This window comes from Lepidothrix coronata, unplaced genomic scaffold (genome assembly GCF_001604755.1).
Source record: "Lepidothrix coronata isolate B3197 unplaced genomic scaffold, Lepidothrix_coronata-1.0 Scaffold39, whole genome shotgun sequence".
Taxonomy (NCBI): domain Eukaryota; kingdom Metazoa; phylum Chordata; class Aves; order Passeriformes; family Pipridae; genus Lepidothrix; species Lepidothrix coronata.
In genome coordinates this window covers 5305726-5329493 of record NW_016690219.1, presented here as the reverse complement: position 1 = coordinate 5329493, position 23768 = coordinate 5305726, and the positions used below count along the sequence as shown (strand labels likewise).

General features: G+C 41.2%; 1 protein-coding gene and 1 long non-coding RNA gene across 2 annotated transcripts; one reads left to right on the top strand and one right to left on the bottom strand.

Annotated features, from left to right (window-relative positions):
• Positions 1 to 2556: 2556 nt before the first annotated feature.
• LOC108496362 (cysteine-rich venom protein kaouthin-2-like) lies at positions 2557 to 12821 on the top strand. Its single transcript, XM_017812998.1, has 8 exons — positions 2557 to 2633; positions 5595 to 5656; positions 6984 to 7103; positions 7587 to 7674; positions 8765 to 8910; positions 9631 to 9725; positions 11331 to 11419; positions 12328 to 12821. Exons 2-8 carry the CDS (start codon positions 5597 to 5599, stop codon positions 12336 to 12338), a joined length of 609 nt encoding a protein of 202 aa, XP_017668487.1. The 5' UTR covers positions 2557 to 2633; positions 5595 to 5596; the 3' UTR covers positions 12339 to 12821.
• Positions 12822 to 16059: 3238 nt separating this feature from the next.
• Positions 16060 to 23004, bottom strand: LOC108496363. Its single transcript, XR_001874430.1, has 3 exons — positions 22894 to 23004; positions 19655 to 19817; positions 16060 to 16319 (listed from the first exon to the last, which is right to left on the bottom strand). It is a non-coding gene; the product is annotated as an uncharacterized LOC108496363 (long non-coding RNA).
• Between the last annotated feature and the right edge of the window lie 764 nt (positions 23005 to 23768).

Sequence of the window (23768 nt, the reverse complement as noted above, 5' to 3'; positions counted from 1 at the left end):
AAATGAGAAAATTTTCATCATATGGAACATGAGAAGAGAATGTGGCTGATTATGCCTCAAATACCAGTGGGAAAACTGCCAAGAAGGCCTTTAAGAACAATACATTTATTGACTGTTCCATTTGTGTAACAGTCATGAAACTCCAGATGAGCATTTGGGTTTTCAGTTTGCAGTGGACAGAAAATGAGACAACTCTCCCCATTTATAATGCAGGGCTGATGAACAGAAAAGGATTGTGTTGTTGTGAAGATAAAATGTCTCTCTCAAATGTTGTGACATCTCTAATTCAGGTGTCTGCTTTATTCAGTGAACAGCGATGTCACCCAAGGTTGGCATCTAAGTAAGATGAACCTGAAGGTTACCCACCACTGAAAGACTAAACTCGAGAAAAAACTTCTTTACAGTGAGGATGATCAAGCACTGGAACAGCTTACCTGGAGAGATTGTGGAGTCTCCATCTTTGGAGACATTCAAAACCCAATTGGACTCAGCACTGAGCTGCCTGTCCTAAGTGACAGCGTTTTGAGCAGGAGGATTAAACTAGGTAACGATCCCATTCCTGTGGAAGGCTGGACCAGGTGATTTTTTGAGGTCCCTTCCACCCTGAGATGTTCTATGATTCTGGGAAAATAAATTATAGGAACAATTTTTGAAGAGTCATGACAGAACCTCAATTCACGGAAATGTTATTACCGGGCAGGATGTTGTTCTGAATCATTCACTTGGGTTTACAAACAGCTCTTACACTTGAATGGGGAGTTGATTCACAAGGTTTCAGTGTATATTAGGCAGAGAGCTGAATGACAAGCATAATAGGATTTAGTCTTTACCTCATTGTTCACTGATCACCTGCATATAATCTTTTCATTAGTAATGGTTATAACAATTATGCTACTAACACTTGTTTTCTCATATAACAATTAGAGCTTCCCATTGTAATTAATTCAACTGTCATATCTGTCAACAAGTAAAATAATACAAATCTCATTTTGTGCCTTTCCAGTGTAACCAGTATTAAAATCACACAAGCTTAGAATAGTTGTGCAGGATCTCTGAAGCCCATCTGGTCCATGTTCAACCTCGTGTCTGTGTTGTAAAAGAGTCAGTCTCTGCCTTTCCCCTTTCAAACACAGTGGCTGTTTGCTGGCCTTACTCCTGTTTGTTAAAGTCTTTCCTGCACTGGGGACTCCAAAACTCGACACAGTAGTCCCGACACAGTTTCTAAGTTGCTGAAAAAGCGGGTACAATCACTATTTTCAGTTCTCACGCTACTTGGTGACTAAAGCAGTGCCCTCACGGTTGCAAGGGAGCACTGATGACTCATATGCAACTTGTCCTGGAGTCATAGAATCATTTACGTTGGAAAAGACCTCTAAGATCATCCTACTCATGGCAGGAGGTTTGGAACTGGATGATCTTTAAGATCCCTTGCAAGCTAAACCATCTTATGATCCACAAGTCCAATCCCTCAGTGTTTTTACTACAGCTGCTCCCTAGACACCTGGTCTCTCCCCATTATTTTCAGATCTTTTTCATCAAATCACTTCTTCAGGTTTTTGAGATTCATCTGAATGACAGCCTTTTTATCCAGCATAGAGACTGCTCCCTGCAATTTGGTGTCAACCCCAAACTTGCTGATAGAGTGTTTCTTTCTCTGTAATTACAAATCAACAAATCACACCTTTTCCATTTCATCTGGCAGATGTTTCCAGGTTTCCCAGGTGCTGAAAAGCAAAGGCCTGTTCTGAAATCTTCACAAGGGACTAGGGTAGGAGTTGTGTGACTACAAAGAGGGAACACCTGAATTTAAATAGAAAAATAACAATATTTGATATAAAAGCAGGCAATGACAACTGATCCGGTTAGCAGTTACTCGTGACTGAATGTGGACAGTCAATGTGCACACAAATCCCTTCTGACCTGGTAATGTTTCCACCCATGGCAATGTTTCTCACCACATGTACCCGGAAATGCCAAAACAAATATGTGTTTTAATGTTTGTGCACACAGTAATCTTTCAATCTTTATCCAATATTGGGTGAAAGTATAAACTACAGAAATATCCTTGTCTCCTTTTTTGACTTTTACACTGTAGGATAGGTGTAAAGAAGCCACAACTTGAACAGGAACTTGGCCCAAGACTTTTTAAATCCCCATGGAAAAATCAACAGGCAAGATTCCATCTTGGTTAGAACAATGTCAGTCTGGAGACACATCAGTAGCCACCTGAGGTTATTGGCATTGCTGGAGATTAGGATCAAGTGCTGCTACAACTGGACATGTCAATCATTAGCAGAGAGCTTTGTACCACGTTCCCTTTGACTGCACATTTCACATATAAGGAGTAATTCACCCAAAACTCATTTCAGAGTATTCCATCTCTTCCAGTACAAGAAGAGGAAATTAAAATGGAACAAAAGCAAACAACCTCGTTTTTGGGTGAATTTGCACTTGAAAAATACATTGTTCTCTCTGGTCAGTACTTGAATTTTGTAATACCTGTGACGTTGAGTCACCTTGTCCTGTCAGGAAACAGAAGAGCTATAAATCACCCTCCAGGGAAGAAGTCTGGTCACTGCCACAACTACCTGAAGAAAGATAGAAGAAATTTCTGATCTTCTTGGAAACAAAAGGTAGGATTTACATTGATTTGTTGGCTTTGAGTACAGTAATTTTTTTCATGTATTAAAGTACAACTTATTGTCAGAAGACTTCTTGAACAACTTAGGGCAGTCTCAGAAAGAGGATTTCATTTAGCGAAAAATAAGGATTGCATAGGCAACCTTGTAACAAAAGCTGGAAAAAAAAGGGGGAGAAAATTGATGAACAATCAGAAATGACAGATGAAAAGACACCTGTGTGCAAGAAAGAGCATCTTGGCAGATTATATGTACATAGAGAAAGGGACAGAGAGACAGTCAAACATATTGAATGGGATATACATTGAGCTCGGTATATTTTATTGGTATATGTTACTATCATTATCTATTTTCAGAGTAATGAAATTACCACCTTGTTTAATTTACTCCTCTTGCGCAAGGTGGCTGCTAAGTAAGACTTTGCGAAATAATACTGTACAAGTGGAATGCCAGAGACTATATTCCAGGTTTTCTTCAAGAATAATAAAAAAATAATAGGGATGTTCTTTTGTAACGGATATTCAATTCAATGAATAATTTAGGATACACCTTTTTTTTTTTTTTTTTAGAAGGAGAGATGGAAAAAACATATTCACACAAGTTTGCCAAATTGATACAAACTAGGGATGCTAAAGCACCATCTTTCAGTGGCAGATACTGGTATACAGATGGATTTGCAGGAAAGTCAGTAAGACTTGGCACATGTCCTGATTTATGTTTGATTGAGGGGGAACAGGGGAGGGGGAGAGAGAGACTGATTTTAGGACCAATGCCTAGAAATTAATGCAGAGCAATTAAATTTACATCTCATAAACTGTAAGCATTTGGTTGAAATCAGTGGGATTGCCAAAAGTATGTTAATATCTTGGAGTGGGAAACCCGCTGGGTCTTAAAAAGCATTCCAATGGCATTTTGAAACTTGTATCATGTATTAAATTACCAATTATATTTAATTGTAAGTTAATTCATAGAAAATATTACAGTGAATGAATAGTTTGCCTATGCCTCTGAGTTAGCTTTACTAAATAGAAAGCTTCAGAATTTCAGCAAAGAGTTATTTTTCCTTTAAAATGTGTCTTACATGCAAAAAGGATTGTTTGTATTTGCATATCATCATATTTTGCACTCAAAGGACATATTTTTGCTTGTAACTTGAGTACAGCTAAAAATAACCCCCAGCTCTACTTAATTTCTAGCTAAAAATTAGGTGAAAAGAATAATTTTTTCATGATATTGGGAGTATAATCTTTTGTTGCTAAACACCTAGATCAGATACATTGCAAAGTTTTGGAATGGCTCTGGGAAATAAGTGTTCGAAAATTTAATAAGAAAAAAATTCTGTTATCCTAAAGCATTTAAAGGAGGCACAGGTGATGACAGAGCTCAAAGCAAGTGACATAAAGCAGTACCAAGAACAGGAAATCAGTTAATTTTACTGTTAAATATCAGTATGTTTTCCCCTGGATCAACCAGATTTTTGTCTCAAGTACAGGTGTTTGGAATAAGTTACTTTATTTTGAAGGCTGTGAGAGATTAACTGGACAGATGTGACCAGTCTGTCCAGTTTTTTAGCCTCTGAGCTGCAGCTGCTCGTAGTCACAGTCCACTTCAAAGGGCTTTGCTGTTTAGCAGAGCTGGAGCAGCATCTCTGCCTACAGGCTGGGAACTGTGGGTCACCTCCAGTGCCAGGTAATGAAGCTGGTGAGGAGCAGGGACCTTGCTGTATCAGTTGGTAAATGGTAGTTTTTCTTTTCCACATGTTCTCCACAAATACAAATAGTGTTCTCCAGGGCACCTTGTGTTTTATATAAACTTGTTGCCTCAAGGGAAAGGGTCTTTGCTGAACACGAAAAGATCACCAAACCCTATTGGCCTTCCCCCAAGAATAACTTAAAACCAAAACCAGCAGCCCCTCAAAACCAAATAAGTTAAGCTAATAATATATCCCTGCGGTAACATGCCCATAAATTCCCTTGGGTGGGAGGTTGGGAAAAATGCCAAAATGAGTAAATTCCACTCTAGTCACCTGCTTGCCTGTCCAACGTAACAGAAACAAGCTGCATGTAACTTGTATGACTAATTGTTGTAGATACCTGAACTTTGCAGTGACCTCCTGGGTCACTGGAGTGGGGTGATGTGGTGCTTTGAGCCTCCAAAGCAAGTGGAGACTTGGAGTCCAGATTCTGGTGGATGCTTCTTCAATTAGAATCATATATATGTAGAATATACTGAGTTGAAGGGGACCCACAAGGGTCATCGAAGTCCAGCTCCTGGACCTGCAAAGCACATCCCCAAGAATCACATGGTTAGAGAAGGTTCTGGTTTCTGTTGACATTCCACACTACCTGTAATATAATCAAGAGTTGTCTTAAAGCAGATAAAAACAAATAAAGCTTTCTGAAACAGGTCCATTTCTGGCCCATCCAGTTCTGCCCCAGCTCACATGCAAGGCTTCACAATGCTGCTCATTGAGTTTTAGGGTTTGAATCCTGACTCCTGGATCTGCACAAGGATCAGTGTCTAATTCCCATTTCAAACGATGCACTCCAGTCAAAGCAGGCAAATAGGAGTAGGGAAATTTTCAGGCTAACCTAGACATAGAAACAAGCTAAAAGTAGCATCCTATCCCATTCCAGTTTGGCAATGGGCATAGGGCTTCTTACAGAAAGGGAAGCATGAACACCTCTGAATTCAGGTGGAGATATCCAGCCAGGATGACAGTAGGAAGTATGAGATATACAAAGTAATTCATTCATAGAAATTTGGAAATGTAGGGAAATTAATTTTATTATTTTACTTGTAAAATGGGAGGAGGAGAGGAGGAAACAAAGAAAAAACCATATTACATTGCTACTTGGGCAAAAGTCAGGAAATACACTGGAAAAAGATGCATTAAGTATCAGAGAAATGAAAGCTATATAAAAAATAAATGAAATCCTCATTCTCCCTTTTCAGAGATGATTCTGCCAGTGGTGTTCCTGTGTCTCACAGCTGCACTGCCTCCATCCACTGCACAGGTAGGATCCACACTTTGTACTCAGAAAATTTGGGTGGGCCCTGAGGCACTTGTGTTCTGACTGAATATGGCTTTTCCTGTACACACCAATCCCATGCTTAAAGAGTCTGATTAGATATCCAGGATCTGGAAAACTTTTATCTTTGGCGTCTGCTTCCATTTGAAGCAGTCAACTGGATGCACACTTGCACAATAAACCATCTAAAGATTCACTGTTACTTATGAATTGGATCAGAGAGAACTCTATTTTCCAGAAGTTTCCATACACAGATCCAGGAATCAGGTTCTCCCAAAGATCCAGCCCTCTTCCCATTAGTTTCCCACAGGTTTACAGACAGCACTTACCTAATTCTTTCCTCATCCTACAGATCCTGAGCTACATGCCTCTCCCTTTGCTCAAATGTCCATCCTCTCATCATGTGTCCCTGATTTCCTTAAAACAGCTAAAGTAAGATACTGAATGCACACACATAGTGGTTCCTCCCAACCCATACTTAGACTGAAGTCTGTAGTTTGCTAGTTCTGCTTCAGAATCATTGTGACTGAAGCCCTGATTACTTTTTTTTAATTATTTTTCCCTCTAACTCTTCAGTTTCTGCTCTCCAAGTTGCAGTCTAGAAGACTAGTTGAGAACTAATGTACAGAAGAGACTGAGTTCTTCACATGGCTCTTTTTTAATTAGAGAACACATGAAAAGTTTGAGAAATGCTATCAGTTATGGCAGAATTGTAACAAAATCTATGGCATGAAAGTATAGGCATTCATTTTCTGCTCAGTGGGATGTGCTGGTGAAGTACCACAAGAGGTCTGTGATGATCCTGTGATTAAACAACAGTTTCCCTCAATTAAAAAAAAAAAATTGATAGGCATGGTATAAAATACAGAAGAAGGGAACTATATTATAACCACATTCATGTCTTCAGCTGATTTTTAGATCCTGTTTCCTGACAACCTCATGTAGGAAATTATAATAATAGTAAATAAGCCTGATTTTGTTGCCTAAATTTAAGAGTCTACAGGCACAAGAGCTATTCCAGAATACCTCAGTCCTCCACAGAGGATTGGAAGATACAATACAGGAATCAGTGTTGTTATTGCTAAGCTCCATACCATGGAATCACTGTCATGCTGCTCCACATGGAAGTTCTGCTGGAGATACTTAGGAGATAAAACAGTAATCACAGAACCTCCTCCATCACAAGGATCATCTCTTTGATCAATATAATTGATCAATACAATTATTTTGATATTTTAATATTTCTTAGAAAGGATACAGGATTTAGTTACATTCAAATAAAACAGAAATATAACATGTTCTTCCCTTTTAGGAGGCTGAAGGTGTCGATGCTCTGTCAACCAGCAGAGCAGATCAGCAAAAGCTGATTGTTGACAGACATAATGCCCTCAGGAGAGGAGTAAAACCAACTGCCAGCAACATGATGAAGATGGTAAGTTGTGTGCTGTAAATCTATTTTTAATGAGTAATGGACTCTATGAGAGGCACAAGACTGTGTGCAGCTTACATTATTTTGTTTAGCCACAAATTCATTCTCCAGACCTTTCTCAAGGATGGAGCATGGCCAGCACCAAGAGAAACATAAAGCTGGACAGATGAAAAAAAACTTCTGAAAAATTTTGTGGTGTATGAAAAATAACGCCTCTTTCTTTTGGAGGAAAATGAAAAAGAGAAGAAGGATCCATGGCATTATTAATTTCTTTTTGATACATTCTTCATCAGTCTCCACAGTTTCTATTCCCTGGATGCATAGTAACTTTTTGCCTCCCCATCCCTTCCCCCCAAAAAGGGGGATGAAAGGGATTTTATATTTTACTTTTTCTGCTTTGAAATGTAATCTCCAAATGTTGTTCCCTTATGGGGGGCTATTCATTGGCATGTGTCTGAATGACTGGTATTTTATTCTTTCATTAAGGAATGGTGTCCTCGGGCTGCAGAGAATGCCCAAAAATGGGCCAACCAATGTACTTTAAGTCACAGCCCTCCTAATCTGAGGAGAACAGGTAAGTGAAGCACAAGTGTAACTGAATAATGTCACATATGTTGTTGATGTGACCAGTTTTGAATTTGTTTGTTGGGTTTTTTTGAGATACAACTCATATAACATTTAGATTTTTTTGGGACAAAGGGAAATTTCTCGATATAAATCTGTCCAGCAAGTGAGAAAAGTTCAATCCCATTGTCATCCCAGTTGCATCAGTTTTACATAGGCATATCCCACTTTTTACAATAGATGAAAAAATATCATAGAGACAAAGCATATTCTCCCAAAATACCCATCAGAAAGAAGAGAATCTAAACCAAATCTAAGGTGGGAACCAGTTTGCATGTTCTGGCTCAAAATATCTGGAAAGAAAGGGGCAAGGGGTGAAGATCCAAAATTGGCTGGTGGTGCTAAGCATAGTTTCTAAGACATGATAAATCCCCAGGCAACTTGCAGTCTTTGAGGTTCAGATTAACACTTCAGTCCTTGGATATTGAAGTTACAGCCACACTATGTTTACAATAGTCAGTGCCCAGTGTGGTGCTCACTGACTTCTCTCTAGGTCACATTTAAGATATGGACAGTCCTGTCCATACTTTTTGCCTAAAACCCAAATTGCCTGGTTTTTGGTAAAGTGAATCCCAGATGAGAACTAATGCAGTAAGTTTGGACCTAAATAAAAACAGTAGGTCAAGACAATGCGGACATCTTGTGTACCAGGAGTTAACTTTGGATTATTGGGATTTTCCCAAGATTACTGGGCTGTGACCTGAATAATGATGGGGTTGGTAACTTCTAAATAACAAAATTAGTCATGAAACTGTGTTGCACATGTGCAGGTGTATCTGTAGTCATGCAGAAGGTCTGTCAACAACCAAACTACCAGACAGACTGACTGGCCACGCTGCAAACTGGTCAAGTGACAACCTCTGTATTAACAAAGAATGATGTCACAGAACTGGAAAAAAACAACATCCTGCTGCTCCATCTGGGATGAGAATTTCTGTGAAAATCATCCCACCTTTTGTTGGGGTTTTTTGGGTTTTTTTTCCTCACATGTGTATAAAGGCATATCCTTTATGCCTTTCTCAGGATCTTTCTCTTTTCAGATGTACAATGTGGTGAAAATCTCTTCATGTCAACCGTCCCATTCTCATGGTCAGATGTTCTTCAGACTTGGTACGATGAGGAGAAAAATTTCAAATATGGAACTGGAGCAAAAACAAAAGGTGCTATGATTGGCCATTACACTCAGGTAGATGCATCTATATATATATATATATTTCAGGCTGAATAAATAAATATGTACATGTTAGTTAAGCAACTGTTACCCTTTCACTTTTAAAGGAAATAAATGCAATAGAGAACTAAAGGGTTATTCTGACAAAACAAGATGGAAACTTCCAAACTAACAGAATTAAAATGAAAATAATAGGCTAAGTGTCTTATGGAATAAAGGGTAAAGATAATGGTATTTAAAGACTTCAGGAGGAAGCAACTTGTTTGTTTAACATCTGAAAATTGTCCAGACACTAGAAAAACAAGGTTATTAAAGTATCAGCAACAAAATATAAATAGGTTTGTTGCAGTCTACAAAGTTCCATTGACTCAGAGAGTTTCCAGTTGGTCAACAGCTTATCATAACCTGCTTTTGTTCACCTGCACAAAACACAGGATACAAAATTTCACATAATGATTCCTACACTAACAGTCTTCATTGAATGAAAATGTACGTAATGGAGACATTTTAACTCGGAGATTTTATATATATGTGTGATTAATTATCATTATACCCTCAATATTCTTTGGTTGAATAGGGGTGAAAGGAGGTTTTCAGCAAGGCGGGACTCATATTTTAATATAAAGGGAAAATAAGTGACTTCATTGCAAACATTTCTGTAGTGCATATTGCATTTAAATGATTTTCAAATATGTATTTTTCATCCTTCTATTATTTTTATTCTTATACCTACAGATGGTTTGGCACAATTCCTATAAAGTTGCATGTGGTTTCGCTTTCTGTAACAACAGCAGATTCAAATACTTTTATGTCTGCCAGTACTGCCCCATGTAAGTATTGATTCTGATTTTGGAACTTCTTATTGCATTATCAAAATTACTTGGGAGATGGTGACATTTGTAATAGAGCACATCACTTATAGCTGAGGAAGAGGTTTGAAGAGTGTATTAGGAATTTGAAAAGACAGAAAGATACTCATCAAAAGAGTTGTCAAACAAGCAAAATCATAAAACATATAAAGGCAACATCCATTTTCAAATTAAACTTCATTTGCCTAAAAATCCCAATTTTCATAGTAGTAAATCAGAAAAAAAATGTTTTCAACATTCAACTTGAAATCTCGGTTCAGAAAAGCAAATCAATATGTACAGTACAGTGAAGACTATAATTAATACCAAATAAACTCTAGTGGGAATTTTAAGGTAGAGTGATTATTTCATATGCTGCCTAAAATTCATTTCCACATTCACAGCGTAATATCTTGTGGTGGGTTGACCTTAACAGACCATCAGTAGTCCACCCCTCTATGATTCTTCTCCTCAACAGGACAGGGGAATTAAAAATACAACAAAAAGTTCATGAGTCAAGATAAGGGCAGAGGAGATCACTCATCACCATCATGGGAAAAACTGACTTGGCTTTGGGAAATTAATTTATTACCAGTCAAATCAGAACGGGATAAAAAGAAACAAACTCAAACATAAAAACACCTCCCACCTACCCCTCCCTTCTTCCCAAGCTCAAATTCACTCCTGATTTTCTCCACCTCCTGCCCCTCAGCAGCACAGTGGGATGGGAATGTGGACTCTGATCAGTTCATCATACACTGCCTCTGCATCTCCTTCCTCCTCATGCTCTTCCCCTGCTCCAGTGGGGGATCCATCTCGTGGGAGACAGTCCCTCCATGAACTTCAGTGTGAGTCCTTCCCACAGGCTGCAGTTCTTCAGAAACTGCTCCATGGGTTCCTTCCATGGGGTGAAGTCCTCCAGGAATGGCCTGCTGTAGGGTGGGTCCCCCACAGGGTCACAGGTCCTGCCAGGAACCTGCTCCAGCAGGGCCTTCCCACAGGATCACAGCCTCCTTCAGGCATCCTCCTGCTCCAGTGTTGGATGCTCCGTGGGCTGCAGGTGGATCCCTGGTCCCCTGTGGAGCTGCAGGGGCACAGCTGCCTCACCATGGGCTGCACCATGGGCTGCAGGGGAATTTCAGCTCCAGCACCTGGAGCACCTCCTGTCCCTCTTCCTTCACTCACCTGGGTGTCTGCAGAGTTATTTCTCTCAGAGTCTCACTCCTTTCTTCTGCACAGCAGTTTTTACCCTTCCCTAAATGTGTTATCACAGAGGCTCTGCTGTCACTGGTGAGCTCAGACTTGAGCAGCAGCAGGTCCAACCTGGATCTGGCCAGCACTGGCTCTGTCTGAAACAGGGGCAACTTCTGGTGTCCTCTCACAAAAGTCAGTCCTGCAAATTCTCTCCCCTTCACCCTCTGCCCGCTGCCAAAACCTTTCCAGATAAACCCAGCACATATAAAAATATTCACATATAACCAAAGAGTGAGTGCAAATTAGTATACATAAACACCTTTATAATTAAATTTTCTTCTCAGATGTTGTATAATGTCTTCATAGCTTATGTTGATAACATTGGTTTTTCAGGGGGAATCTAATAAGTTCCATGAAGACGCCCTACAAGGAAGGAAAGCCCTGTGGGGATTGCCCTAATGCTTGTGAGGATGGATTGTGCAGTAAGTTCTAAGTATTTCAATTGTGTCCCGGGTAAAGTTGATGCTTTAAAAAAACCAAAAAATTAATTTCTACAAATTGAATTTTTTTGGAATTATTTGCTTAAATACAGGGCCAAAAGCACTATTACAGAATCACATTTTACCATGTTGGTGCTTTACCTGGGTGAGATGAACTGTGAAATGAATCCAAAGAAGCAGGAGTCTGTGATAAGGGTGGGCAAATGTTAGCGGTTGGTGTACACCAGTGTCCCAAATCCCTTAATTAAAGATGACAATGTCTGAATCTCCATGTGGAAACTCTCATGAACACTTTCCATCATAAGAAGAGTTGTGATCTGCAAGTGAGGTCAAAGATATATTTATACCAACGATAGCACAGAAGTGTGAGCTCCAGATTTCCAGCAGCAATACATGTGCTTTTCCATGCCCAGGAGAGACAATTCCCATCCTTGCATCTAGGAAATGCTGGGGAAGAAGGCAGCTTCTTTATCTTTTCTTCTTCTTCCTCCTCTGAATGACAGTGGCTGATCAGGTGGCAGTAGCAACACACTTGATGAGGGCAAGTAGCAGACCTGAGTTTTTAGAATTCTAATAGCAAATCAAAACATATGGGCTGAGCATCACAGTGCAAGGTTCAGTCTTCCATTATGGAATTAACCAAATTCTCACCGTGGCCTGTAGCATAAAGGAAGAAAGCTTCAAAACACCTTGCTGGTCCAGTGAGAAATCTCCTTGAGGGAACTAAGAATTTTGGATGTGTGTGTTTGGATGCTGCTGTGAAGTAAATCACAACAACAAGGAAAAAATTACAGAGAAAATAAAGGTTGACGAAAAACTATTCTGAAAAGAAACGCTGCAGGTCTTCATTTCCCACTCATGATTAATTTTGTGTTTCAATTCATTTTCAGCCAAGTCTTGAAAGTTTGAAGATATTTTTTTCCAACTCCCTTGACAAAGTCTCCTGGAAGTACCCAGAGCTTTGTCAAGTTCATCACCCTGGTTCCTGCCAATGCAAAACTGAAATAAAGTAACAGGCTCAGCTTTTCCCTTCCTGGACATCCATCCATCTTTCACAAAAGCTGCTTCCATCCAGCCTCTCCCACATATGCAGAAGGACCAACTTCAGTCCAGTGACTCCCACAAGAAAAAAAGCTGTTGGAGGATGTATATATTCTCTTTGTGTAATGGTCTAGAACATAGAGGTCTCCATTGAAATTTGTCATTTGATCGCTAGATACATTTAATATTTAGCTTTTTTCATCTTTCTTTTCCCAAAACACTGCCTAATGAGCATTGTTTAAAGTTCTGTGATTCCATATATTTCATATGTTCTCAACATAAAAGGAGAGTGCTTGGTCATGCGACTAGTTTAACTTGACGGACATTTTAAATTAATGTACTATTAACAGGACCAGAAAATAAACAAGATTGTTTGAAACATGTTTTTCTTATAGTATAAGGTAGCACTTCACATAAATACAGGTACCTGAACCTGCCTTCTAATGGAAAAGGACTGTCTGAGAAAAGGGCTTTATTCACATTAACAGACAGTCAAGGGGGGAAGGTCCCTGTGTTTGGAAACTTTGATTTTACTAACAAGTAGAGGTGCCTTCCAAAATTATTTTTGCAATATCTTCTTTTGCTGTATCAGTTATTAAATTATTCATTCTTCACTGACTAATTCATCGCAATTTTCATTCTTTCTTATTACCAGGAAACAAAGTTCACTAAACTTCCACCAACTTTATTAGCGTTAGGTCCTGAGGGGAGCCTAAATCTTTAGCAGCATAAAGCACAAACAGGTCATGTGAGAAACTGAAGATTTCCTAGGCAAAAACAGAAGTCAGGTAAACAACCTTGCATCAGACTCTCTTTCAGAAAGAAGTAACAATTAGAATAAATAACATGGAATCCTCAGTCTGTGACCTTTGGGTGGCAAGATGTTCTTCTGTGCAGTCAACAGTGGGAATAAATATTATTTTAGTCTCACCTTCCAATGGCTTCACATCCCAGTCCTCTTTTAGTAAGAAAGCTGCTTGAAGATTTCAAGTCCCAGAGCCTTTGGCACGGAATAATTTCAGCACACATTTCCGACTCATTCATTTCAGTGGCATTTCTTCTAGTGTGAAAATGATTATTAAGTAAAAACCCCAATTTCACAACTCAGAGTGCCTGATGTTTCAGCTGGTTTTTTTCTCATTCATCTCCACCAGTTTTCCCCTCCATGACATCCTGCCCTACCAGCTGGGGACGTGTCTACTAGTAAATTGGGCAATGCCAGGGCATAGGTGTGAGTGCTGGAACATGACTTACTGCACCCTTAAATAATTAACACAGATCCAAGTAAGAATGAGGATATACCAACAGCTAATCCAATGTTATTACCATTAAGGAAATAGGCAGAACCATCACCCTCATTCCTAAGAGAGTCCTTTACTATGAAGAAAGAAATCATAGAATCATAGAATCATTAAGGTTGGAAAAGACCTCTAAGATCAAGTCCAACCATTTACCTAACACAGCCAGGTCCACCAGTAAACCATACCCCTAAGCACCACAGTTACACATTTTTTTAAAACTTCCAGGAGTAGTGATTCCACCACTTCCCTGAACAGCCTGTTCCAGTGCTTGATAACCCTTTCTGTGAAGAAGTTTTCACTAATGTACAATCTAAACTTCCCCTTGCACAATTTGAGTACATTTCTTCTTGTCCCATCTCTTGTTACCTGGGAGAAGAACCTGACCCCTACTTGGCTACAACCTCCTTTCAGGGAGTTGTAGAGAGCAATAAGGTTGTCCCTTTCTCCAGGCTGAGCCCTCCCAGCTCCCTCAGCTGCTTCTCATCAGATTTGTGCTCCAGACCCTTCCCCAGCTTCACTGCCCTTCTCTGGACTCACTCCAACCCCTCAATGTCTTTCTTGTAGTGATTTCTATTCCCTTCCACTGTAACTTATACTATAAGAACTGATTTTTCAGTCACTTGTAAGAGCAAAGAAGTAGTGTAATGACGTAAAAATCAATCCTCATACACCTCACCCCTGAAGACATGGGGGATAAAGGTCAATAAGCCTAATTTAGATCTCCGGGGAGATAATGAAGCAAATTTTTTACCTGTCATTTTGTAATCAGTAGAGCATAAAATATCAGCATGAACTGATATGATCATGAACTGATCTTGCCAAAACAAACTCTCTTCAGTGAGTCACTCAGATGAGTGGATGCTGTTTTGGCTTTGGTAACATGTTTGACAAAGCCACAAAACTAATTTCCAAATTAGGGAGATATGGTTCAAATGAAAGTAATAAGACCTAGCACATACATGCTGTTGAACACACACATCCATGATCCTCCTGTGCAGAGGGCGGAGATGGAGACCTCTGGCACTGCAGGGAATAGCTGCACAGATGGACAGTACCCACAGCCAGAGCTAATTGCACAGTTCTTCCATGTGATGTCCATAACCTTCCTCTGGGGGCTGACCTGGTGGAAAGCAGCTCTGCAGAGAAGGACCTGGGGGTCCTGGTGGACAATAAGCTTCTCTGTGAGCCAGCAGTGTGCCCTGGGGGCCAAGAAAGCCAATGGTGTCCTGGGGTGCATTAGGAAGAGCACTGTCAGTAGGTCTAGGGAGGTGATCCTACCCCTCTGCTCAGCCCTGGTGAGGCATATCTGGAGTGCTGTGGCCAGTTCTGGGCTCTTCAGGACAAGAGAGACATGGACCTCCTGGAGCAGGTGCAGTGGAGGGTGACAAAGATGATGAAGGGACTGGAGCATCTCTGATGAGGAAAGGCTGAGGGAGCTGGGGTTTTTCAGCCTCGAGAGGAGGCTGAGAGGGGACTTCATCCATGTCTGTCAGTGTCTGCAGGGAAGGGGCAGAGGATGGACCAGGCTCTGCTCAGGGATGCCCAGCAATGGGACAAAATGCTACGGGCAGGAACTGATGCCCAGGAAGTTCCTCCTGAACAGGAGGAAGAAGTTCTTTCCTGTGCAGTGACTGAGCACTGGAACAGACTGTCCAGAAAGGTTGTGGAGTTTTCCTCACTGGAGATATTCCAGAACCATCTGGACACAATCCTGTGCCATGTGCTCTATGACCACTGCTTTATGTGTGGTCCAGCTACCGATGTTTCTAGGGCATGAGGACAGTTCAGTGACTGACTATGGTATCAAAGGGTCATGTTGCAATAAGACAGTGCTGGTAAAAGACTTAAAAACCATTATAATATATTCTTCATAATTGCAAGGCAGCATGCCTTGTCCCTGATAGGTCCCTATGGTCACTGGGATCCCCACATCAGACCATACACTTCTCCTCTCGCATCCTGTTCCCACTTCATTTCACCGTTCGTGGTGAAAGCCTCGATACCTTAAGAACAGGACCTTAAGCAACTGGATGTGCTTGACTTGCCTGTACCCTGTACCTGCCCTAAGCTGCTGGAATTAAATTCCCACATTCTCTCAGAGACGGAGCCATTCCTGAGGTATGGGGAATGGCTAAACAAGGATATGTTTCTAGTTTAAATGTGCCTTAAGATCTTCAGCTGCAACACTCGAACAAAATAGAAAACAGGTCAAACGAAGCACTCGTTAGTTGAAAACCCTCTACAGTGTTACTGCTAAGAATTTAGAGCCAGGGGAATACATTGCAGAGTCTGTTATGTATTTATCTCTCAGCTTATCAGAGGATGGTGTCAAAGAAAATGATAAGTAAAAGATAAGCTCATTCCAGACTGACAAGACCGTGTTGTCTAGGTGGCTTGAACAGCGACACAGCAATGTGTTAACCAGCATCGTTAGCAGAATCAGGAGCAGGAATTGCATGCCTGATGGCACTTGTGAGGAGCAGCCACCATCTAATGAGTGCCACAGGTCCATGGTTAGTGCCGTGTACTGCCAGCTACATCTGTGAAACAAGGTGAAGATAAAAGATAAGGAATAATAAAGCAGGATGTCATTAATCAGCTCCTACAGAAGTAGCGTATCAGTAGATAGCATTTAATAATACATTGCCCCAAGCAGCTCAGTGTCTGAGCCTGATCTCATCTTCTGCACAAAGCATCTCCCCTGAGCCCCAGCTGTCTTTGTTCACTTTGTGAACTGCAGCATCGGACCCGCTCTGCCGTCAGTGGGTGGCAGCAGGAGGCCCATCCTGCCAGGAGGGGATACACAATACACGTTAGCTTCTGCTGCATTTAAGGAAATAACACCAAACAACAAGGCCATTTAGGCTGACCCCTCACCTAATGAGCCACAGTTGCCAGCCAGTCCACACATTACCAGTTAATATAAAACAAGATTATACAGGTCGAGCACTGGTTGGCAAAGAGGGACCACACAGCTCCTGAGTAAACCAAAGCAAAGTTGACCCATTAAAACATCAGAAAAATTAATATAGGAGGTAGGATCCATAGAATCATAGAATCATGGAATGGTTTGGGTTGGAAGGGATGTTAAAGATCATCTAGTTCCAACTCCCTGCCATGGATAAGGATACCTTCCGCTAAAACAGGTCACTCAAAGACCCTTCCAACTTGGCCTTGGACACTTCCAGGGATGGGGCAGCCACGGCTTCTCTGGGCAATCTGTGCTAGTACCTCACCACCCTCACAGGGAAGAATTCCTTCCCAATTTCTAACATAAATCTCATCTCCTTCAGCTTAAACCCACTTCCCCTTGTCCTGTCACTGCATGCCCATCTTGAATTACTCTAGCCATCTACATCCAGTTTAGTCCTACTGACAGTCTTTAAAGGGGATAAGGGAGAGAAACTGGTGAATTTGTGGAACAATTCATAAGAAACTCAATTTATCTCAAACAGACATTATGTCATAATCTGGGTTGGCAAACATCTACACACAGGGCTGGTGCTGCACTGCAGGATCTACAGAAAAATGAGAGGATAATTTCAGACTGCTAAAAGCAATTGTTATTGGTCTTCATCTTTATAGTCAGTGAAACTGTTTGCCACTATATTGACTTGACTGGACTAGAATTAATTTTCTTCATGGTAACTCTTAATGTTTTGGATTTGTGACCAAATCAGTGTTGATTACACACTGGTGTTTTAGCCACTGCTGAGCAGGGCTTACACAGAGTCAAGGTTTTCTCTGCCTCTCACGTTGCCCCACAAGTGAGGGACCTGTGGGTACAGAAGAAACTGAAAGGGAACACAGATGGAAGAGCTGATCCCAACTGACCAAAGGGATATTCTGTAACATATAACATCATGCTCAGCAACAAAAGCTGTGGGGAAGAAGGAGGAGGGGAGGGACTTCTGGAGTAATGGTATTTGTCTTTCCAAGTCACCATTACACGGGATGGATCCCTGCTTTCCTGGAGATGACTGAACACCTGCCTGCCCATGGGAAATAGTGAATGAACTCCATATTTTGCTTTGTACATGTGTGCAGCTTTTGTTTCACCTATTAAAGTGTCTTTACCTCAACCCACGAGCTTTTGCACTTTTACCCTTCTGATTCTCTCCCCCATCCTACAAAGGTGGAGTGAACGAGCAGCTGTGGGGCTCAGTTCCCCCTTAGGGCTAAACCACAGCAGCCATAAAAGCTTTGCCTTCTCTCGGTGTCTCTGTCCATTTTAGGAGGGCTGGAAGTAGATGATCTTTCAATGTCCCTTCCAACCATTCTATGACTCTATGACAAAGGAGGTTATAGTCAGGTGGGGGTTGGTCTCTTCTCCCAGACAACCAGCAGTAGGACAAGAGGGTACAGTCTTAATCTGTGCCAGGGGAGATTTATGTTGGACATTAGGAAGAAATTCTTTACAGGGAGGGTGATCAGACATTGGAATGGGCTGCCCCGGGAGGTGGTGGATTCACCATCCCTGGAAGTGTTTAAGAAGTGATTGGATGTGGCACTTTGTGCCACAGTCTGTTTGACATGGTGGTGTTGAGTCATAGGTTGGGCTTGATAATCTCAGAGGTCTTTTCCAACTTAGTTGATCCTGTTATTCTGTGATTCTGTGAGATGTAGCGGATTTTTTCCATGCTGCTGCTTCCAGCAGGTGTGTTATGTTAAGCACACCATGTGGGTGTATGAGCTCAGCTCTGGGGAAGCAGCAGGCAGGTTTCAAAGACAAAGTAGCAGTTGTGCTGCATGCCTGAATATTCCATATATATGGAATACACGTGGTGTGCGTAATGTTGTCGCTCCCCATGAGATATGTTGCATGTTCTGTGACTATGCAACTGGGAAGCATGCCAGCGAATGCACACTCTAAAAATAGCCCTGAGATCTAGGGCAGGAGTGGGTGATGTGTGTACACATCACTGTGTGTTCACACACAGTGGGAATGATGTAGTTGTGAGCAGCTAGGCAGATGAAGAAGGGAAGAGGTATAATTTTGCACTGATTCTCACAGAGGAAACAGCACAATCTGATCATTCCTGGAGACCATATAGAGACACCATCAAGCAGGCTCCAAAGGTAACACGCTGATGAGAAGATGAATCCATTGGGAGGAGGTTTTCCTCCTGGTGACCTTGCAGTTTTGTTTCAAATAAACATGAACTCACTCACATGGGTCTACCTCACATGTGTCCATTGCAGACTAAAACACATTCCGCATGTATTTTACTCGATACATACACACTGTTGTCCCTCACTAACTGATTTCTACAGTAGGAAAAGTAAATGCTGTCTCCATAGCATGACCTGAATCTCTTCTTAGCTTTAGGCCTTTCTTTTCTAGATCTTCCTCTGAAACCTTTCCATCCATTCTTTTTTCCATGTCCGTTTGTACTGACACATTACAGAGAGGCAGAACGTAGGTTTGAGCACTGACATGGTTTTCTGTGCCTTTATAATCTTAGTCCTTGACATTAGTTTGGCTTAGACCAACCATTATGACCTTCCAAAAAAGCCTTGGTATGGTTGAAAGGTTAATAATGCCAAAGACTTTTCATTATCAGCAGCTTGGAAGACATGGTTCAAGAGGTAGAGTCTCCAGACCCAAACCACCTGGCCTTGAGACCCAAAAGTTATCCTAGACACATAGTACTATAGACATAGCATTCGTGTCCTTGCAGCTCTCCCTTACTTCTGTACTCAAAACAATTATCTTCCTCAACCTTACCCTGAAAGAGATATAGAATAGTGAATGGCTTGAGCTATATGATACTTTTTTCTAAAATCTTGGTGATGTCCAAGCAGTCATTTACTTTATCTGCTTATCCAGCCTGTCTCAGGCACCTGCTGTAAGAAGAGGAGGTGAAATGCAGACCTGAAGTGCCTCCATTATGTCCAAAGGCAGCAGAAGGAGAATGGCTCTGAAGGAGAACCCTGGTTTCTAGAGCTGGCTGAGACGAATCCCACTCCAGCAGTCCAGATCATACTCTTGCAGGGACAGGTCTTCCTCATCATCTGCAAATCCGAGTGACCTGTATCTACAGACAGGTTAATTTTAATGACAACAGGCTTGGCTAGGGTGGAGCTGGGAGGTGAGGGATGTGCAGGGCAAAAGGGTGGTGGTTGAAAAGCCAGAAACTGAACAGTGGAGATACTGGCAGGTGGCTAAACACTGAGAGATTTTCTGCACTTGGTCAAGAGAAGAAGTTTAAGAAGCACATTAAGACAAGTTGTGAAACACTGCAGAGAAGTGAAGTGACTAATCCTACCAGATGAACTAGTTATTTTCCCCTTTTCAAATCCTGAAAGCACAGAGATCATCTACAACATCACACGTTCATAGGAGACCCCAAATTCTTGATCTCCCTTCAATTTTATTACAGATTATGAGTTTGGTCAAAGCAGACAGTGACTGAGGCACAGGAGGTAGCAAGAGGGAGAGGTGTCACCGCAGAACCATGCAGCCAAACAAATCATCTCTGTAGAATCATAGAATGGCTTGGGTTGGAAGGGACCTTGAAGACCTTATTACAAAGAGCATTTGTAACTAAAAGCTGCCTGGCTTTTCTCTGTTATTTTCTCTGATTCTGACTAGACCAGCAGGTCACAGCTGTGTGACATCTGTAGGGCCAGTGAAGAGCAGTGATTCTGTAAGAACCTTTCGCAGAGCTATAACCAGCTGGGAAAAAAAAATGTGACAGAAAAAAATGTACTAAAAGTGTAAACAGGAAAAATACAACTGAGAAGAAAGGACTGAAAAAAGGGCACATGGTCACCCCAGCTGAGCCTGGCTCTCCCTTGTGTTGTCTCACCTGAATGCAGGTTAACAGAGATGTTTCATTGGAGCAGAGTTGAGTGTGACAGTCTGATTTCAGGCTGTTCCTTCTCACTGACTTTAGAAGAAGGGTAAAGTATTCACCTGTTCAGTTTACGACTTGCTGTGAGAATCTGTCACTTTTGACATGGTACCAGAACATGTAAATTGTTTGGTTTGCCATAATTCCAGTCTCTGCTGACTCTGTTCATATATATTTTGATCAAATTACTAGAAGAGCTTATATCCTCCTTAAGCTGCCTTTGCCAAATCTTCCAGTAGCTAAAGAATTAATCTAACTTTAATAAATCCCTAGGAAGTAATTCAACCTTGACAGAGCCTGTTAAGAAATGTGGTTTAATTTTGTGTGCCTAATAAAACAAACTTCTAATTTTCTAAAGCATTTTTCATCGAAAAGCCTTGGTTTTTTTTTTCCCCAAAAAAACTACGCTTTCTCTTCTGTCATACAAACTGCCTGGATTTTCTTCCTCCAAGTGTTTACCTAAACTACTGAAATATCATTCTAAAACCAAATAAAAGCTGAAATAGGGTCAAAAAAGCCCTATAATATATGATAAGGATATATACACACATATATATGATATACATATATGTCCCTGACAGGGACAGAGTCCAGCTAAACTAACAGATGCTTCAGTTTCTACAGATTTGACTGCAGATAGTTGTTTTTTTTATTATATATTGATATAAATTATTGGGTATCAAAACTACACAATCAACCCAAGCTGCATCAACTGTGGAAGTGATTTAATTTTTGTAACAGTGTGTATTTTCATGAACAAACGTAAAATCACAGGACAGTGCAAGGGATACAATATTCCCTAGAAAATGCTGAAATCTGGTACCCACACTGGTGAGACAGGAGGCCTTTTTCCTCCTCAGGAGGAAGACCCATATCCTTTGAATCCTGCATTAATCTGGATCATATCCTGGCCACGTCAGACACTGTGCGTATGAACCGATTATTTATTTCACATGCATCAGCCTGACACACGTGCAATCCTGAAGCCTTGCTGTGCCCCATCAGATGTCATAGGAGGCTGCCAAGTGATGCCCAGTGCTGGCAGATGTGTGACCAGGTGATTCTGCTCCTGCATTTTTCCCCTTGCCGTGTCGCAGCTGGAATTGCAACACACTCACCAAGCTACGAAAAACTGCTCAGTCTTGTTCAGAAACTTGCCTTCATTGAAAATATAGGAGTGCCCTCTGGTGGAAAACTGAACAGCTGAAGTTTCAGCGTCACTAAAAATTTCCATTTTTCCTCAAATGCAAATAAGAATTTGTTGCTAGTAAACCAGAAGGTCAAGTCAATTCTTAGTTACATTACTGGATATTTCAAGGCCAGGTTGCTCCTGAGTTTTGTCAATCTGCCAGGAAGCCTTCAGAGCCCTGAGGTTCCAGATTGTTATCCCAGGGGTAATGGTTAGATGAAAATGTCATAGGATCATAGAATGTTAAGAGTTAGAAGGGACTTTAAACATCATCTAGTCCCAACCCCCCTTCCATGGGCAGGGACACCTTCCACTGGTTGCTCAAGGCCTTATCCAAGCCTGGTCTTGAGCACTGCCAGGGTTGGGACATCCACAACCTCCCTGGACACCTGTTCCATCATTTCACCATCCTCACAGTAAAGAATTTCTTCCTAATATCTAACCTAAATTTCCCCTCTTTCAATTTGTACCTATAAAAAGCATCTTCCATAAGGAAACCACACTGGGCAGGGTACTTCACATTAAAGTGAAAATTTCCGGGGACTCCTAGAGACACTGTCATCAACCCAAGGACAACTAAAGCAGCACAAGCCAAGACTGTAATTTCAGTTGCTCTGACATGAAAATGTCTGCTGGTGATACAGCTGTCCCTGCTGGGAGTGGGTCTGTGTTAATATAATAACTCTGTATCAGTATAAAGCCCTTCTATGTGTATGTCAGTGTGTGTAGGTTTGAAACTTCAATCAGATACCACTACCTGAGCAAATCTATCAAAATCATATAAAAATGTGGAAAAATAGAGCTTGGAAAGAGATAAGAAAGCCTCTCTCATGACACCCACGCAGTTGTATCCCCAGATAGTCTATCCAACAAGTTGCTGTGTGTGCAAGAGTGTGTCCTTAGCCATCCTGCCCTGCCCAGGAAGGGGATGGATATATGGTCTCCATCAGAAAGCAAAGGGACACCACTCTCACAGGACAATTGCTGTCTGGAGCTGCTTATTAGTGAGAATATTCAGCAGTGCATGGGGTTACATTCACTTTCTCCGTGTTCAAAGGCTGAGCCTACATTTTAACTCGTGTGCTTGGTCATTCCTGGAGGCTGAAGGTGCAAAACCTCCACATAGATTGGAAGTGGTCCCCTAAGGCATCCTGGGAAAACCCCTGCACAGAACTGGAGCATATAGAATCATAAAGTCATAGAGTCATAGAATCCTAGAATGGCTGGGACAGTAAAGGACCTTAAAGATTCTCTATTTCCAACCCCTTGCCATGGGCAGGGACAACTTCCACTAGACCAGGTTGCTCCAAGCTCCATCCAGCTTGGCCTTGAACACTTCCAGGGGTGGGCAGCCACAGCTTCACTGGGCAACCTCTGCCACCACCCTCACACCAAAGAATTTCTTCCCAATATCTAATCTAAATCTCTCCTCCTTTAGTTTAAAACCTCTCTCCCTTGACCTATCCCTACCTGCCCATGTAAAATGTTGCTCTCCTTCCTTTTTTTTTAAGCCCCCTTTGAGTCCTGGAAAGCCACAATAAGGTCTCCCTGGAGCCTTCTCTTCTCTAGGTTGAAGCTGTGATGCACAACTTTGACAGCCAGCTGAGCAATCTCATCCTCATCAATGCAAGAAAGAAAAGAAAGAAAAGAAAGAAAAGAAAGAAAAGAAAGAAAAGAAAGAAAAGAAAAAAAAAGAGAGAAAAGAAAGGAAGAAAGGAAGGAAAGGAAGGAGAGGAAGGAAGAAAGAAAGAAAGAAAGAAAGGAAGAAAGAAAGGAAGAAAGAAAGAAAAAGTATTTAGGGAGGAAAATCAAGGAAAGGAGTAGTAATTTGTTTTTAAACTCACACCCTCAGATGATGACGTTCTTTTAAAGTAAATATACATTAACTTGTATAAGTTATTATTTGATAACCTCAACAGAGTTTGTGATTTGGTGCTTGGCAC

Coding starts and splice junctions, on each gene's coding strand:
- LOC108496362 (XM_017812998.1), top strand. CDS start 5,597: ATGATTCTGCCAGTGGTGTTCCTGTGTCTCACAGCTGCACTGCCTCCA. Junction 5,657..6,983: donor TGCCTCCATCCACTGCACAG/GTAGGATCCACA, acceptor CTTCCCTTTTAG/GAGGCTGAAGGTGTCGATGC. Junction 7,104..7,586: donor CCAGCAACATGATGAAGATG/GTAAGTTGTGTG, acceptor TCTTTCATTAAG/GAATGGTGTCCTCGGGCTGC.